This window comes from Notamacropus eugenii, chromosome 1, assembly GCF_028372415.1.
Source record: "Notamacropus eugenii isolate mMacEug1 chromosome 1, mMacEug1.pri_v2, whole genome shotgun sequence".
NCBI classification, from domain to species: domain Eukaryota; kingdom Metazoa; phylum Chordata; class Mammalia; order Diprotodontia; family Macropodidae; genus Notamacropus; species Notamacropus eugenii.
Genome location: NC_092872.1, coordinates 494,767,388 through 494,785,453, shown reverse-complemented (window position 1 = coordinate 494,785,453; position 18,066 = coordinate 494,767,388). Strand labels below are relative to the sequence as shown.

Genomic DNA, 18,066 nt, shown 5'->3' with positions numbered 1-18,066 from the left:
TACAGGGGAAGAAGGAGGAGATGAAAGGAAACAACTGAGCCTTACTCTCATGGGATTTGGCTTAAGGAAAGAATAACACACACTCAACTGGACATGGAAATCTATTTTACCCTGCAGGAACATTTTCCTCTGACCTATCTTGCCCTTCATTTATTCCATTCTCTCCTTTGATCTGTCCTCCCACAAAAGTGTTTGCTTCTGATTATCCCTTTCCCCAATTTGCTGTCCCTTCTATTATCTTACCTCTCCTATCCCCTTCCCCGTTGCCTTCCTGCAGGGTAAAACAGAAAGTCAAATTTTCGATTCAGCTCTGGTCTTTTCAACAAGAATGCTTGGAAGTCCTGTATTTCACTGAAATTCCATTTTTTCCCCTGAAGTACTGTACTTGACCATAAATTTAATTTGCATAAAGACCTTTCTAGATTTATAGAAGAAAGTAAACACAATACCCCTTGGGAAAGACAAGTCTATACACCACTCCAGATGACATGATAGCCAGACCCACATGGTGAGAACCTGTAACAACATGTTATTCCTCCATTAGCTCTGCCAAACTCTCCCAAAAGCTATAAAATGAAGCATTTCAGATTTTTAAGTATATTTTTAATTATTAACAGAGGTTTTCTTCATCATGAAAATTAGATTAATGTTCATTGTCCTACTAATGGCAATGTCTTAGGCAAAAGATAAATCTCCTGATTGGGAACCACAAAAGATAAGCATTCAGCATTGGTGGATGACATGGATAGCATACTTATCCCCCTTTTCAAGTACAGAATATAATCTTCGAACTACTTTTAAAATCTGAATTGGCATGCTGAATTCTGCTTAATATTTATAAGTATCTTTCCTCCACACCCGTGAAATTGCAGATACAATGAACAACAGTAATACATATTCCATTTGACCTACTTATTATCCTTTTTACCTGTCTATACATTTCCCCTCAGAATATCAACTTTCAATAAGAAGCGAAGAAAAGGACTAGCTGAAATATATCTAAATATTCAATATTGTTCTAACAAAATCGTCCTTGAAAAACACAACATAACTGATTCAGCAAAGAATAAATATGAAATGCCCGTATGGGCTAAGCAGGCAGTGCTGCCAATCATCAAAATAGAAAATGACTATGCCACAAAAAGAAATCTGTGGGATCACCAACATTTTCATACCTCGAAAAATATTTTCTCTCCCCTTTCTGATCCACAACCAAGAAAGAATGCCATTTTCCAATCCACAGTGCTTCAGAAAGATACTGCTGCCGTTGAAAATATATTAGTAATGGGTCAAAACAGAGCTAACATGAAAGTCTTTCACTGGCATGTACAAAAGAGACTGCTCCTGTAGATCAATCTTGCTTCTCCCTTCTACTGAAAGGCACTTGAGTTTCCTCAGACACAGGTCATGTCACTTTCATATTCCCCTTTCAAAGGAACAATATAATTCTAGAACAGATGTTCCAAGAAAACAATCCACACCAACCAGAGCTACTGAAAACTAATGAATTACTATAACAAAAGATAAATACATAGAACTTTCTCAATTTGGTCTCCCTCTTCCTCACCTAAGTACACACATAAGGGACAACTAGTTAGCTCTTAAAAGTTTCTTTATCTCCTGTAGGATCATCTGGAAAATTTAAAGGGCTAAGATGTTAACAAGGATTATCTAGTAGCATCATTCCCATTTCCCCTACTTTCTCTCTTCAAGATCAATAAAAAGATTACATTCCCTTAGTAGCTGAACATATTGTTTGGAGTGGTCATTTTATTTTTAATTAAAACAATCCAGATTCTAAGCAATATTCTTTTCACTCATTCTTGTTTGATGGTTAAGGCTGTACTCCTGCATTTTTCTCCCCAGGAGAGTACAAAAAGAGGGAGTGAAGCTGCATAATAAAATGTCCCAATTTCTTCTTGCTACTGTCATCTTTTCCATTTATACCCAAGTCAATCACTTACCTGGCCCCAAACTGAGTCTGCTTCTTCTCATTCCCTGCTTCCAGCTAGTAGGCTGGTGCAATCTTTTAGCCTTACTTTTTTGCCCCCATACTAAGACATAGAAGTACACCCTTTTTTTATGAGAAGGGAGAAAAGCAAAGAATCAATTTAAGTAAAATAAACATTTTGTAAGCAACCTGCATGCATATCTACAAATTTGAGGTTTGCAAGAGAAATTTGCAGTGTCAATTAACAATCATTATAATTGAAAAGAACTAAATTATTATCTTCTTCCTGAATTAATAGCAAAAAATATGCTCTCAGGCCTCAGTCAGTATTGATCACAAGAAACTTTAAGTGATAGTGGGTCAAGAATCCACTCTAAAAGGGAGTCAATCATTCAATATGGTTTCATATAGTGACAAAAGGCAATACTGTGGCCTTTGAAAAAAAAAAAAGCACGACTCCCTACAGCCAAAACAAAGCTCTTCCTTTCATAGACTATGCTTCCCCAGCTTTGGCTGGGGGAAAATCATATTTCTAAATTCAATTTTACTTCCATGTACCTTCATCAAATTTTTGTCCTCGTGTCTTAAAGCAGTTGTTTACTGCAGTCAACCGCAGAGAAATTATAGTAGCTTAACTCTCCAACTCCCTCTAAAGGATTAATCTTCCAATGGGCATGCTCAATTGAGATCTTTTTCAGCAGTTGCATCCATTTCATGAAATGAGGTCTGTTATAGACATAAGGAGGAAATGCCATTTCAGAACCACATGCAAGTTTTAAAAGCTCAAGAGACAATCCCTAATTCTTCTCTGAAGCTGTCATATTCCTTCCTCAAAAGTATTTTTTAAATCTTCACGCTATGAAAAGATTTTCAGATTATTTTGGACTTTTCTCAGGGAAGATACACTGTAACTATAGGTTTATTATTTTCTCCTAACAAATGGTAGAGGATTCTTCTATTAAACTCAACATCAAAACACCATCTTTCATTACATAGGCTACATTTTTCTCCAGATTTCAGCATTAACTTTGCTTTAAGAAACAAACTAGATCAAATCCAAAATAAAACAGAACAGTTGTAAAACTTTCATCAATCAGCTTCACACATAAGCAACACTGGATCCATAGCCAGTGTCACATTACTTTACTACATGAATTCTAATATTATGCAAATTCCTCAGAACTTTTAATCATGTATATTAAATATAAATGAAATACAAGTATGTTGCAGCTCCTTCTATACTCAAATTGGACTTAGCATTAGTCTTGTTGAATGATTCTGATAATAAACACCATAGGAACTCAAAAAAGATTTTCACCTGCATTCAGCTTGCCATTTTCAGTCTCTTATGCTCCTCACTATGACTCAGCCCCTCCCCCAATCTTATATCATGTTTCGTTACTAAACTGTTTCTCATTAGACGTAGAAAAGACAGGGAGAAAGGCTTTTTGTTTTCGCCACTATTGCAGCTACCACTTTACACCAGGGAAGATTAAGTCCTATTACACTAAACTCTTTAATATTAATATATTTAAAGAGGCTATTGTTTCAAAATATACTATATTACTCATTTAATCAAAATGTTACATACATGACACTTAAGAATGTGTTTCATATATTTACAGCCACTCTTTTTTATGGTAGCAAAAAATTGGAAACTGGGGGAATGGCCATCAATTGGGGAATAGTATATGAATGTAATACAATACTACTGTGCTGTAAAAAATGAGGAAGGAGATGGTTTCAGAAAAACTATACTATATGAACTGATGTAAAATGAAGTGAGCAGAGCTAGTAGAACTTATAAAGTAACAGCAACATTGTAAAGATAATCAACTCTGAAAGACTTAGTAACTGACTGACACAATGACTAATTGTTGTGTTTGTCCTTTGTTCTCAAAGAGGACCACAACATCAAGATGATAATATGACTTGCAGTTGACTTTGATTTGAGTGAGGGAGGGCTGTGCAAGGTCACCAACCTCACTTTCTTCTCCTGAGTCATCTGGATCCAGTGGCTTAATATTCATCAGGACAGCTGGAGATGGCCCAGGATAGAATGGGAAACCCTGGGCCCTTTCAGGCTAAGGTCTTACAGCATTCTCACTTTGAGTGAGATACAACCATTCAATGAATAGGCTTCTTTAAGTAGTTACTCAAGGGATGGCCCCTTTAATCCAAAAAAAACAAAAAAAAAAATCAAACTAGGAGAAGAAAGACCCTCAGGGTTCAGGTTGTGTTCATCCTTCATTCTGGAAGAGGACCATGATATCAAGATGATGACATGACTTGCAGCTGACTTTGATTTGAGTGAGGAAGGGTTGTAAAAGGTTACCAGCCTCACTTTCTTCTCCTGTGCCACCTGGATCCAGTGGCCTGGTATTCATCAGGACAGCCCCAATTGCAGATTCAAAGGACTCCATGATGAAACATGCTGTCTACCTCCAGAGAAAGAACTAATGGACTTAAGAGTACAGACTAAAGCATATTTTCTTCTATTTCTTGGTTTTTTTATTTTGGAGGGTGGACACTAATGTGGAAATTTATTTATATGCAGATTGAGACTTTGTATGTCTACATGTATTTGTAATAGGTTTTTTTCTTGCCTTCTAAATCAGTGGGGGAAGGCAAATGAAGAGGGAAAGAATTTGGAACTAAGAATAAAACAGAATTTTAAAAAAAAGAATGTGTTTCATAAAAGACACACAGGTAAGCTCCTCCCCTTCATACACAGTGTACTTCTGGTACTTCTTCAAATACAAAATGGGGTCTACAACGAGAAAATACATACTAAGATAGACACAGGGCCTACGGATGTATTCACATGCCTCCCTTTAGGGCAGTCAATGAGTACTCAAAAACTGACTGTGTGAAACACTGAAAGTGGGGTAATGTCACAAGGGGAGCAGCAAAGTTCTAGGCCTTGGCCCTCCTGGTATAAGAAAGATCATCCAGACAAGGAACCACTATACCTGAGGAACAAACAATACCTATTCTCTCAATTTTACAATGAATCATATGAACTGAATGAATCCAAGGAAAAATGGAACCCACCAAAGGGGAATAAAGTTAGCTGAAGTTCTCTAGAAAGAAAAGAGGCAATGTCTTGATATTTAGGAAGTCTGAGTATGAACCTGGGGGGCGAAGGGGTCACAGATGGGGAGGTTGTTGTAGAGTTAAATAAAATCTCTCTCCACAGACGCCTACTCTCCCAGTGCTTCACTAGTCCAGAGGTCACCCAGGCCTCTTGCAGACTACATCAGCAAAATCAAGCAGCTTCAACCATTAAAAATTTGAGGAATAGGCCCAGCAAAAGATAATACCTGCTTTCTGAGGGCCAACCTAAGTAAAAAAAGGCTTATCACCAGCCTGGCATTCTCACTAGAAACCAAAAAACAAAAGGAAACTGAAACTAAGTGGAATGATTGTCTTCCAGAGGTTGCCCTTGGTAAGATCAAAAAAAGGTGGGGGGGGGGGAGGCCAGAGGGAGGCAAGATGGAAAAATTTGTTTCATCTCGCATCTAAAGGCAATATAGTATTGTATCCAGTAATATTCTAACAAGATATCATCATAGATTTAGGGTTGGAAGGGACCTAAGAGGTCATCTAGCCCAACTCCCTTATTTTATGGATGAAGAAACTTAGTTTACCAACTTGCCCAAGGTCACACCAGTAGTGACAGCCAAAATTCAAACCCAAGTCCTCAGACTTCAAATCTAAAACTCTTTCCAATCCTACATGGTCATTTACTAAAAAATGTTCATGACATATTCCGCCCCCATCCCCTACCCAAAAAAATGATTGCAACTTGGGATCTTATGACCTACTGCATATAATTAGAAATTACACAAAGAACTTAATTCTGCCCTCCCTCACTCAAATCAAAGTCAATAGCAAGTCATGTCATCATCTCCCAAATGTCATGATCCTCTTTGAGGATGAAGGACAAACACAACTAAGACCTCCCAAATTAAATCAGCAAATACCTTAATACTTAATGACTTGGATATAAATGTGGACAAAGAGGAAGATAGTGAAAAAATGAGTTGGAAAACATGACTCAGGTAAGAAAAGAGGAAGGTCAAAGGTTTCTAGGATAACAGCTAAGTATCATCATACTTCTTGAGGAATAGAATAATAACATATAGAAATATATATGCTTGTCTGTTTGTATAAGTATGTATATACATATACATTAACATTAAGTATACATATTTATTTGAGATTGTGAATTCCTTGAGAGCAAGAACTGCCTTTTGCCTCTTTTTGTATCCTAGCACTTTAGCACAATCCAAAGTACACAGTAGGTGCTTAATAAATATTCACTGACTGAGACAGATAATGCTTTAGGGTTTACAAAGTACTTTTACACATTATATCTCATTTGATCCTCACAAAAATCTTAGGTTTATTGTTATACCCATTTTACAAATGAGGCAGAAGTTAAGCAACTTGCCCACGGTCACACACCTGGGGGAGTGAGAGGGTGAGAGGAGAGAAGAGGATTCAAACCTGAGCCTTCCTAACTCCAAGTCTAGGACTTTACCTTCTAGGAAACTTGGATACCTAGAAAAGAACGGAGAGGCTCTCAAGATGGAAAGCTGAATATCACGAAGTATAAAACTGAATATATTTTAATACACAATAAATAACTGTTCTTTATGTGGAGTTCACTTCTAAATCACCAACAAACACAAGTACAGTAAGACCAGCATTCTGAAAAAGAGAAAAAAGACTCAATAATAAGTTATAATATAAATATATTATATATTTAAATATATTATATATAATATATTTAAATATAATTAAAATATAATAAAATATATAATATATTTAAATAATATAATATAAAGATATAACAAACAACTGAGTTAAATCCAACTTGACCTTTTGAAATAAGCAACTCAAATAAGAAATGAATAAAAGGACTATTAAGACACTACCAATCACCACAATGAAGAAAGCAAAAGGGCCCAGAAAAGGTCTTACTTAGCAAGGAAACACTTTATATCTTTGTCAAACAAAGAGATATGGCAGCCAAGGAAAACACTAATCTAGATCCATCTGTAAAAATCTTTTGAGGCAGAATGATAGAAAGTTATGAGAATCATCACTACATAAAACAGTAAGAAAAAGATCTTCATAACTACATATCAATATAGATAGATAATACGGTGCAGTACATGAGCTTGTTCTCATCAGCATCTCAAATTCAACATGTCCAAAATCAAACTTATTATTCTTCCCCCTAAATCCACCACTCTTCCTAGCTTCTCTATTTCTATCAAGAATACTACCAATCCTTCATTCATCTAGATTCAAATCCTTAGTCATCCTTCATTCTCTCACAAACTCCAATCCAATCAAGTTGTCAAATTTAGCTGATTTTGACTTCTTCAACATCTCTTAAATAATTCATCAACTCTCTCCTACACTACTTCAATTGGAACTGCAAAGCCTCATAATTGGGATGCCCCATCCAGAAAGACAGAAAGTGCTATTCCTAAAGTGCAGATCTGTCATTCTCCTACTCAACAAGTTTTACTGATTCTCCACAGCTTCTCAAACAAAACTCAAACACCTCTATTTGACTTTTAAAGTCCTTCATAACCTGGCTCTGGGCTATCCTTTCCCGACTGACTACAGACTGATTACTCTACCTCATTTACTCTACTTTCTTGCCAAACTGGCTCCCCATACATTCTATCTCCCACCTCCATGCTTTTATGCAAGCTATCCTCCATACCTGTAATGCTTTCTCATCTCTGTCCCTGTTTCCCTTCAAGGCTCAGCCCAAATGCTACCACCACCTTCAAATGGACTTTCCTCATTCCCTCAGTGATAGTATCTCCAACTCAAAATCTACTTTGTATTTATTTTGGATATATCCTCCATTTGCTTATCTAAGAATATGGTTTAGCCCTCAAATTGAATGAAAGTTCCTTGAGGGCAGGAAATGGTTCATTTCTTTTATTTTTACCTGGCACATAGCAGATACTTGAACACATCTTGATTGATTGATTTGACATAATCAGTTGTAGTAAATATTTGAACACATCTTGACTGATTTGACATCATCAGCTATCATGAGCTTTCTACCTAGTTCTTTACACTGTCATTTCTAGAGAATCAGGTGAGCTAGTCATGAAATGAGAGTAAAGAATAAATGGATAGTCCATGTACTCCATTAGTATACATATAATAACAATCTAGAGCAGAAGCTAAATCTAGGGTCAGTGAACTTGTTTTTTAAATATTTTATAAAAGCATTTCAATATAACTGGGTTTCCTTGATAATCCTATGTATTTTATTTTATCCATTTAAAAACATTATTTTGAGATGAAGTCCATAGGCTTCACCACACTTCTATGACAAACAAAGTTAAGAAACAATGAACTATACAGAAAGAGTTCTATCATGTTGGAAAGAGTCCCTAAGAAGAATTAAAGGTTGCATAGGCTAACAAAGCAATTTAACATCACTGGAAGGAATACTCATATCTCTCAAATCACAGTTTCATCAAAGTACAGAAATAAATAAAACCGGTCCCCTATTCCATGTTTGTATGACTACTTGCAAAGGAGTTAAGGGACCCTTTTGGGAAAGCAAAATGAGCCAGATACAAAAGTTCCCAGATTCTCCCCAGTCAATACATGACAGAAAGACTTTGTGAAAGAAATAAACTAGATAATGACATTCCAAGAATTTCACAGAATAAGAGCCAAATTCAAAGAGATTTTGTAAGATTCCCCTTTCAAAAAAAATCATACTCTGCATCCACCATATCAAAGGATAGGAGACAATCAAAAGACAGGGGACAACAATTTTTCAACATTTACTAATTGCTTAAATATGCCAGACTATGCTAAGGATTAGGGGTATAAAGCAACAGTCCCCGCCCTTGAGGAGCTTGTAGGTGAATGGGACACATTATGAATACACAAATAAATCTAGTCATATATACAAACAAAATGATATAAGGTAGTTTTAAAAGGGAGTTAACTAGAATCAGGAAAAATTTCATGCAGAAAGTGGCATGTAAGCTGAATATTTGACAAAAACCAAGGATTCCAATGGGTAAAGATGAGGAAGGGGAGCATTCTAGAGAAGTCAGACAATCAATGCAAAGGCATCGAAATAAGAGATGCAGTGGTATGCATGTGCAATAGTGAGAAAGTCAGTATGGCTAGCCTACAGAGAGGATGGAGGGGACTAATGTAGGACACCAGAAAGGTAGGAAGGGGCCAAATTATAACTGCCCCAAAAAAGGGGTTTATATTTGATCCAAGAGGTAACAGGCAGAAGTTATTAAGTAAAGAGCTATCACCTCAGAACCACACTTTAAGGAAATCATTTTGGCAGCTATATGGAGGATGGATGGGAATAGGGAGAGGTTGAGGCATTAAAGTTTGAATTACACAGCATACCAAGCTTAATTGTTCATTTTTTTTAACAGAGGAATCTAAAACCTAACTAATTTAACAACAATAATAGCTTACAATGACATGGCTTGTAAAATGCTGTGAGGTGGGTATCACTGGTACTGTTCAGTCATGTCTGACTCTTCTTGACACATGGACTAATATCATGCCAATACTGTCGAGGAGGTTTTCTTGACAAAGATATTGGAGCAGCTTGCTATATCCTTCTCCAGTGGATTAAGGCAAATAGAAGAAAGAAATTAAGGTTAACAGGCAGACCAGGCAGCTTAACACATAGAAAGCAACAGTCAATTAATCAAAACTTTCCATCTTAGAATACTATTCTGCAACTGCAAATTGGCTGTAAAGTACAACCAGTTTAGAAAAATGCTTGCAAAAAAACCAACTGTTTCAAAATACTTTATTATGTTAGGCCTCTGTATATATCTTTTATATAATTTGTTTCATTTTTCATTAATATCAAAGTGAAATTGAACCAAAATAATCAATCACATTTAAATGATTTATTTTAATGAGCATATCAGAAAACAGAAAAAAAAAGTTGTACTTGTTTAATATTTACCATTCAAGCCTGTAGTACCACTATGACCCTTTTAACTTGCAGGCTAACAGCATAGATAAACCATGCCAATATTCATATGTAGCAATGAAAACCAATTCATTTAATGGGGGAGGGCAATGCAGAGGAAGGGGGAGGTCAATCTTTCTTTAAGACTTCTACTGGCTAATTACATGATAAAAGCCTATATTTATATTCTGAGTGACCCATTTAAAGGAAATAACTACTTTAGGTCCACTTAAGTTTCTTTTTCTTTGTCATTTGTTGTAGACAAATGTATTAGCCTCCAATTTAAGAGACAGAACATTGGTATTAACATCTAAATCTTTTAAAAGCCTTTTCAGATGAGTAGGAATTCACATATAGTTTTGAACTCAGTAAAATCATTACTGCAAAATAAGAGCTACTACATTAGAAGATAGGAAGGGGTTAGTAAGAAGCTGGAAGAGAAAATTAATCTGGCAGCAACTACTAGGAACACTGGTTAACAATGTAAGAATCACTGTTAATAAAAAATAATTGTCAAACTTGTATAATTTCACTTTTTTAACTTAACATGACCAGCAAGTTAAATGGGCTCAGACTGCCTGCTCTTTGGATGAAGTAAGATTTTAAGCCTTCCCTGAGAACCCTGGGAGTTGTAGTCTTCAAAGCCCTTTAAGATACTGGAACTACAGGATTTTGAGAAAGAATTCCTAAATGATGCTGAACCTTTTTGGGGGGGAGGGTGGAGGTATCAAAAAATGAGTCGTGACATTTGGAGGGGCAGTCTGTACAGAACTTCAAGGACAGTGAAGAAATGAAGCCAAGAGAGGCAGAAGCTCCTGCAGCAGCATAATATGACTAACAATGGGTATCAACCAGCTTCCCTCACTCACTGCCCTACTTACTGAAGACACACAGTGAAGAAATGTATCTGAATTGGTTTTCCCCAAGAGGCTACTGGTAATGTGCTTCAACTCTCTTTCTCTACTGTTTTATCTCTATCTGCAAAAGGTGGAACTCTTTAAATAAATTTATTTAAATTTGCAGTAAATTTTGTTTTAATTAGTCTTTCAAAGACAAAATTTTTAAAAGAAGCAGTTAAGTGGCACAGTGTAAAGAGCACCGGCACTGGAGTCATCCTGCTGATGCTCAAATCCAGCCTCAGACACATACTAGCTGTGTGATCCTGAGCAGATCATTTAATCGGCCTGTTTCAGTTTACTGAATTGTAAAATGGAGATAGTAATAGCACCTATCTCTCCTGGGGTTGTTGTGAGGACTAAATGAAATAATATTAGGGAAGTGCTTAGCACACTGCAGTAGTAACACGAACAGGCACTTAATAAATGCTTGTTTCCTTTCTTCTTTTCTTCTTTTCACAGTGCTTTCCCTTATAAAAATCCATAACAGATAATGACAAATGTCTACTGCACATCTTCATATATTTATTCCTTACCAGAGAAGAGAAGTGATGGAAGTCAGTTGCTAACTAGAAAACACATGGAATAATGAAATCAGTACAGTCAAGATTACCAGGAAAATAGAAAACTGGAGGAAAAAAATCACAGACAATTTCTCAGATAAAGGTCTTGTATCTCAAATATAGAGAAAATTTTGTCAAATTTATTAGAATATGAGTCATTCCCCAATTCATAGTAAAAGGATATGAACAGGTAATTTTTCGATGAAGAAACCAAAGCTATGTATGGTCATATGAAAAAATATTCTAAATCACTGGCTAGAAAAATTGAAATTGAAATAAATTTAAGATATCTCACCTATCAGACTAGCTAAAATAATAGAAGAGGGAAATGGCAAATGTTGGAGGGGATGTGGAAAAACTGGGATGCTAATAAACTGTTGTTGGAACTATGAATTGATCCATTTTGGAGTCCAATCTGGAATTATGCTCAAAGAGTTATAAAACTGTGTATACCCTATGACCTAGTAATAATACTATTAGGAGTGTCTCCCAAGGTGATCAGGGAAAAAGAAAAAGAATCTTTATGTTTCAAAATATATGTGGCAGCTCTCTTTGTCGTGGCAAAGAACTGGAAGTTGAGGGGACACCTATCAAGCGGGGAATGGTTAAACAAATTGTAGTATATGAGTGATGAAATACTACTATGCTATAAGAAATGATGAGGTTAATTTTTAAAAAAACATGGAAAGACCTGCATAAAATAATGAAGAGTGCAATAAGCGGAACCAAGAGAATGTTGTATAAATTAATAGCAATACTGGAGGAACTGTGAACAACTAAGCTATTCTGAGTACTATAAATATTCAAATCAACTATAAAGGACCTATGAATCAGGAAGATACTCTCTACCACCAGAGAAAGAAATGATAAGCAGAAATATGCACTGTATGGTTCTACCTACATATTACATCTGTATGTATATATACATTACATTATATATACATACATACATGTATATATGTGTATGTATATACAGCATATATGTGTGTGTATCTGTGTTAAATGGTGGCCTTCTCTAGTGAGGAGTGGGGAGGAAGGGAGATTGTTCAGAACTTAAAATGTAACAAAAAATTAAATTTTATAAAAAAGAAAATACATGGAATCTAAACAGGATAGATATCTATATTTTTTTATAACTGAATATTTTTATTAACTGGGAGCTCTGAGATGTTATAATTTCATTAATTTTTTTTTTTTGTCTCATTTACACTCTTTAACCTAGGTGAGAAATTGTTCCACATTGACCAGTGGCTATTTTGTCCCTAGGCTGTCAAAGAAAGGGAAAAGAATAGAGGTAGAGATCAAAGGCAAGGTTAAGCCCTTGAGATAGTCCTGTGGGAGGAAAATGGTATGGTCTAGGAGAATTCACATGATCTTTTTCCACTAGGTCTGGGGATGAGGGGAGGGCACAGAGGTGGAGAGATTTGGTTTAAAACAAAAAAAAGATTGAGTGCCCTGTCAATGTTGCACCAAAGCAATACCTGCTACGTTACATTAACAAGCAATATAACATATAGCAGAACAAGGTTTAAAAAGTCTTCAAATCATAACTCTTCTTAATGCCACCTGTATGTCCATGAGTTAGTCACTTTCTCTGCAAGCCTGCTTTCTCATCTATACAATGAAAGTATTTAACTAGCTCTTTAAGGGCCACTCCAGCTCTAATCTATGATCCTACTATTTTTGAAACGGTTATTATTAAGGGAGTGCAAGTCTATTATTTCACTTTTAGGCCCACTGCATAAATGAACAGGAGAAAGGCAGAGAGAAGCAGCAGTGGATTATGGATGGGGCTCAGGAAGACCTGGATTCTGACGTATACAGGTTGGAGGGACCTGGACATGTCACCTCTCAGTGCCCCCAGGCAACTACAACTAATACTATAAAATGCAGAGAAGATACTGATTTCCATTTGAAGGAAGGCAGCACCAGTTCTACACTGGAAGTTCCTATATACAGATAAAATCAAAGGCCTGACAGAAAAGGGGGAGGATGAGCCAGTGAGGACACCAGGAAGTGGAAAAACCTAAAGGGCAGTAAAAATAGCTGAAGAGTGTATTATAACGCTCTTTAACTTGAGCATATTTTTCTCACAAAATTGATTATAGTTTTGCAACTGCATATTCTTATAGGTAGCTACTTACTCAGGTATATTTTTTGAAAAAGGTTTCTAACCACAATCGAGGGCTCATCTATGCCTGAATCAAAAGGAATCTTCAGAGAGTTATTATACCAGAAATCTAATGGGATTCCCTCTCCTTAGTTTGCCTAGGTTTTTTGCCACCTATTTATAATATACACCAAAAAAGAAAGCTCAAAGAAATTAACCATCCCTTCTACTCCCATCAGATACTAAGGCGCTCTGTATTTTTCCATTATTCAAACAAAACGATTACTAGCATTTTACTTTATTTTCCATAACCTTACGTGCTCTTTTTAAACAACGAAGATATCTCAAAAAAAAGATAAATAATCTTCAAAATAATCATTAAAAGTAAGCAAGTTTGGAAAAATTAACTCTTACTAATAATATCTTCTGAAAACTCAAAAATAGCAATATTTGGTATTTTATAAGCATAATTTTCTCCAGGATTACAAGAGAATATTCATATATTCATTGACTGAATAATAGCTAAATTTGGGAAATAAATCATTTAGTGGTCACCTAGCACAAGTAGATAGGTAGTATGTGGCACAGTGGATACACCACCACCAGACCTGAAGTCAGGAAGACCTCAGACACTAACTGTACCTCTGGACAAGTCATTTAAACCTGTCTGCCTCAGCTTTTTCACTGGAAAATGGAAAAAAATAACAGTACCTTCCTCAAAGGCCTGTTATGAGGATCAAATAAGATAATATTTGTAAAATGCTTAGCACAGTATAGTGCCCAAAGAAACCAGCATCAAAGAGGAAGGAGTCCCCTTTTTGTGTGAAGCTGCCACAGAACAAGTTATTACTGAACTTACAATCCGTTACACTATTTTTTTTAGATAAATTGCTATCTAATACCATGCCACCTCCATCTTGTACTTATGAAATTTATTTTTTTATCCATGTATATAAACTACATTTATCTTTACTAAATTCCATTTTATACATTCAGCCCAATGTTCTAACTTGTCAATATCTCTTTTGATGACTTTTATTCAGTGTGTTAGCTATCCCTCCCAGCTTTGTGTCATCTTGAAATTTGAAGACTATGCCATCTCATTGATAAAGATGTTAAGGAGTACAAGGTACTAAGCACATGTACCTGGAAGGCTCCACAAAAGACCTCATCACACACATCAAATCATTAACATCTACTCTTTGGCCATCCAACCAGTTTTTAATTCATTTAATTCTGAGAGATTTAGTTTAAAAAAAAACAAACTGAGTACCCTGCCAATGTTGCACCAAAGCAATTTGGTGTTAATAAATACCAAATTCAACTAATCCATATCTTTCCATCTTCTTCACAACAATAGTATGAGATATGTTTTGTCAAAGACTTTGACCCATGTCTGGAATGCTTTCCTTCTTCATGTCTTCCTCCTGGATTCCTTCAAGTCACTGCTAAATTGCCATCTTCTACAAGAAGTTTTTTCCAATTCCTCTGAATTCTAATGTCTTCCCTGTTGATTATCTCTGATTTATCCATTATATAACTTGTTTTGTAACTGAGTTTTTGCATGCTATCTCCCCAATTGGACTATGAGTTCCTTGAGACCAAGGATTATCTTTTTTAACATTTGTTTCCCCGACTATAATATTCTCCCTCATCCACCAGGGAGGGAGGGGAGGAGGGAGGGAGGGAGGGAGGGAGAGAGGGAGGAAAGAAGGAAGGAAGGAAGGAAGGAAGGAAGGAAGGAAGGAAGGAAGGAAGGAAGGAAGGAAGGAAGGAAGGAAGGAAGGAAGGAAGACATGATCTGTCTCTAAGAAGTCACCTTGGCTTTTTAATCAGCTTCCCTTTCCAGATGTTACCAACCATCTCTTTAAAAATCCATTCCACAATTTTCTTAACAGAGAAGTCAACCTCACTAATCTAATTTGCAGTCATTCAGTTAGTCAATAAATGTTTATTAAGAACCTACTATATGCCAAGTACTATGCTAAGCTCTGAGGATACCAAAAAAAAGTGGGGGGAGGGGAGAAAGAGGGAGTCTGCCTCTGAGGAACTCACAGACTGTTCTCTTTATTATTTTTGAAATCAGAACATTGTCTGCCTTTCTCCAATCTTACAGTATCTCTCCTGTTTCCATGATCTTTCAAATATTACCAAGAGAGGCTCAGCAATCATATCTGTCAGTTCTTATAAAAGTTTATCTGGGTCAGGTAAACTGAATTCATCACAGACAAGTAGATGCCTTCTTACTATTTCCATACTCATCCTGGGTATCAACTCCCTGCTAGTCTTTTTTCTTCCTCATTCCAGTGCAAAGGTCATTTTCCTTGGCAGAAGCAAAGTGAGAATAAAGCAGCTTTGTCTTCCGGATAGTTAGTTATTACCATATCCCAACCCATCAGAAGCAGTCTATCACTTCTAGATACTCCTTTCTCCAAATACAAACTCACATCACCCCCCACCTCCAACTCAAAAATTTTGTTGTCCTAAGCTTCCTTACAGAGTTAAGCTCAGGTGCTATTCCCTGAAGCAAGGATTCCTAACCTGTGGGTCTGAGAACCTAGGTTATGAATTTAGATTGGGGGGGGAAAAATTACATCTTTATTTCAATATAATTGCTTTCTTTTGTAACCTTACTTTAAACTTTTTTGGGTGGTGTAGGGTGCAAGGGGGAGGCAAGGAAGAACCATTCAAAGTTAGATGACTGGCTCAGAGTCACACAGCTAGTAACTGTCTGAGGCCACGTTTGAACTCTGGTCCTTGGGACTCCAGGGCCAGTGTTCTATCCACTACACCACCTAACTGCCCCACTTTAAATTTTTTAAATCTTTACTCTGAGAAAGCATCCATGGGACAAAAAAAGGTTAAGAACTTCTATCCTACAAGATAGATTTTCCTGAGCCCTTTAAGTGTTAGCGTTATCTCCCTCCACACATTTACTTCATCATTATGTTATGTTTATGTATTCTTTAATACTGTGCAATTCGGTCCCCATACCCACTAGAATTTAAGCTCCCTGGGGCCAGCGTTTATTTTTTATTTTCTTTTCATAAACCCAAACCACAGAGCCAGTAACTAGCACAAAGAGGACACTCATAGATGCTTAGAAGATTAAAATGAACTGAATGGATATCATTAGGTCTTTAGTCAGATAAAAGTATAGTACTTAGGAAAGGGCAAAGGATCTGACAGAAAAACATGGATATTTAAGTCCTGGCCCACACATTTAGTAGATACTATGACCTGAAGCAAACCACAATTTCCATGCCACAATTTTCTCATCTATAAAACAAAGTATTACCTCATAAGATTGCTCTGAGGATCAAACAAGACAGTGTGTATGAAAGTGCTTTGCAGGTTGTAAAATGTTATGTAAGTTATCATTATTAATATAAGGATCATCAAGGGTCTACAGAACGGCAGTGATCCAGGAAATAGTGCTTCCTTTTCAAAAGGAAAGAAACAATATCAATTCCAGTCCCTCCACAAGAAGAGCAGTGGCATACCTTCCTACCAGCATAAAACTCCCAAAATACACCAACCAACTACCAGTAGCAGCCATACATCATCCCCAAAAGGACGATACGGCTCCTATCTAAATTTTTTAGAGTAGGAAATTTTGTAGCTTAGAATAAGTTATACACAGAACCTAAATTAAAGCCTGATATGTTGTAATAATCATTATCCATCATCATTTAAAGCAGAATAATTTCAGTACCCTTTTAAACAGAGAATAATAAGCTCTAGAACAATTTCTGTTCACAGAATACAAACCTCTTCAATTTACAAACAAATTAACAGATTAGGGGAGAGAAGAAAATCTGCCTTAAATCACAAAGTTAACTTCCAATCTTAGAGTGGTAAAGCTTTAGCCCAGAGAGAAATAATTAGCATCTTATGACCTATTCCAAATATATTTGGAAGGGGCAAATAGCTTCTCAAGGATTGTCAAAAAAAAAAAAAAAAATTGCACTCATTGTAATATGACAAATGTTAGTCTGAATTATTATCACTGTAGTTGAATTTCCCAAAAGACACAATCAAATGGCCAAAATTACCAGAAGATATTCACTATCCTTCACTAACAGATGACAAATACATATCATCATACCACAAATGCAGACCCCAAACTTCACTGTGATCAAATAAACTAGAATTAAACACAATCACAGACAAAATTGTTGCCTATAATCACCGACACATAAAAATTGATTCATAAGAAAAATGTTTTAATAAATGTTACTGTATTAGTTATAATCTATAACATCTGCAGAGTAAAAAGCTTTCAAAATATAGATCTAAAAAAAAGAAATGAAATTATGCAGAAACAGAAGGAAGTACATATTATTCATAGGAGGAAGCACTTATCATTCCTGTAAAATTACAGAAAATGGATTTATATACCAATACTTTTATCAGCTTAACAAAAAAAGTCATTTTATCCTTTCTGTACCACAATTCATAGAAAAAAATTACCAAAAAAAAAAATATCAGGTTAATGACTTATCCCTGAACCATTTCCATCTGAATTCCACCAA

At 36.0% G+C, this 18,066-nt stretch overlaps 1 protein-coding gene across 17 annotated transcripts in view; it reads right to left on the bottom strand.

Annotated features, from left to right (window-relative positions):
* The window catches only part of EHMT1 (euchromatic histone lysine methyltransferase 1), a 300,206-nt gene that overhangs the window by 254,634 nt on the left and 27,506 nt on the right, over positions 1-18,066 (bottom strand). Inside the window, exon 1 of one of the 17 annotated variants that reach the window (XM_072633194.1) lies at positions 2,510-6,621. The exons of the other annotated variants lie outside the window; for them this stretch is intronic. Coding sequence (XP_072489295.1) covers positions 2,510-2,515 — 6 coding nt within the window. The 5' untranslated portion in view covers positions 2,516-6,621. Of the gene's footprint in view, positions 1-2,509; positions 6,622-18,066 lie in introns of those variants that run through there. 17 annotated transcript variants of the gene reach the window in all.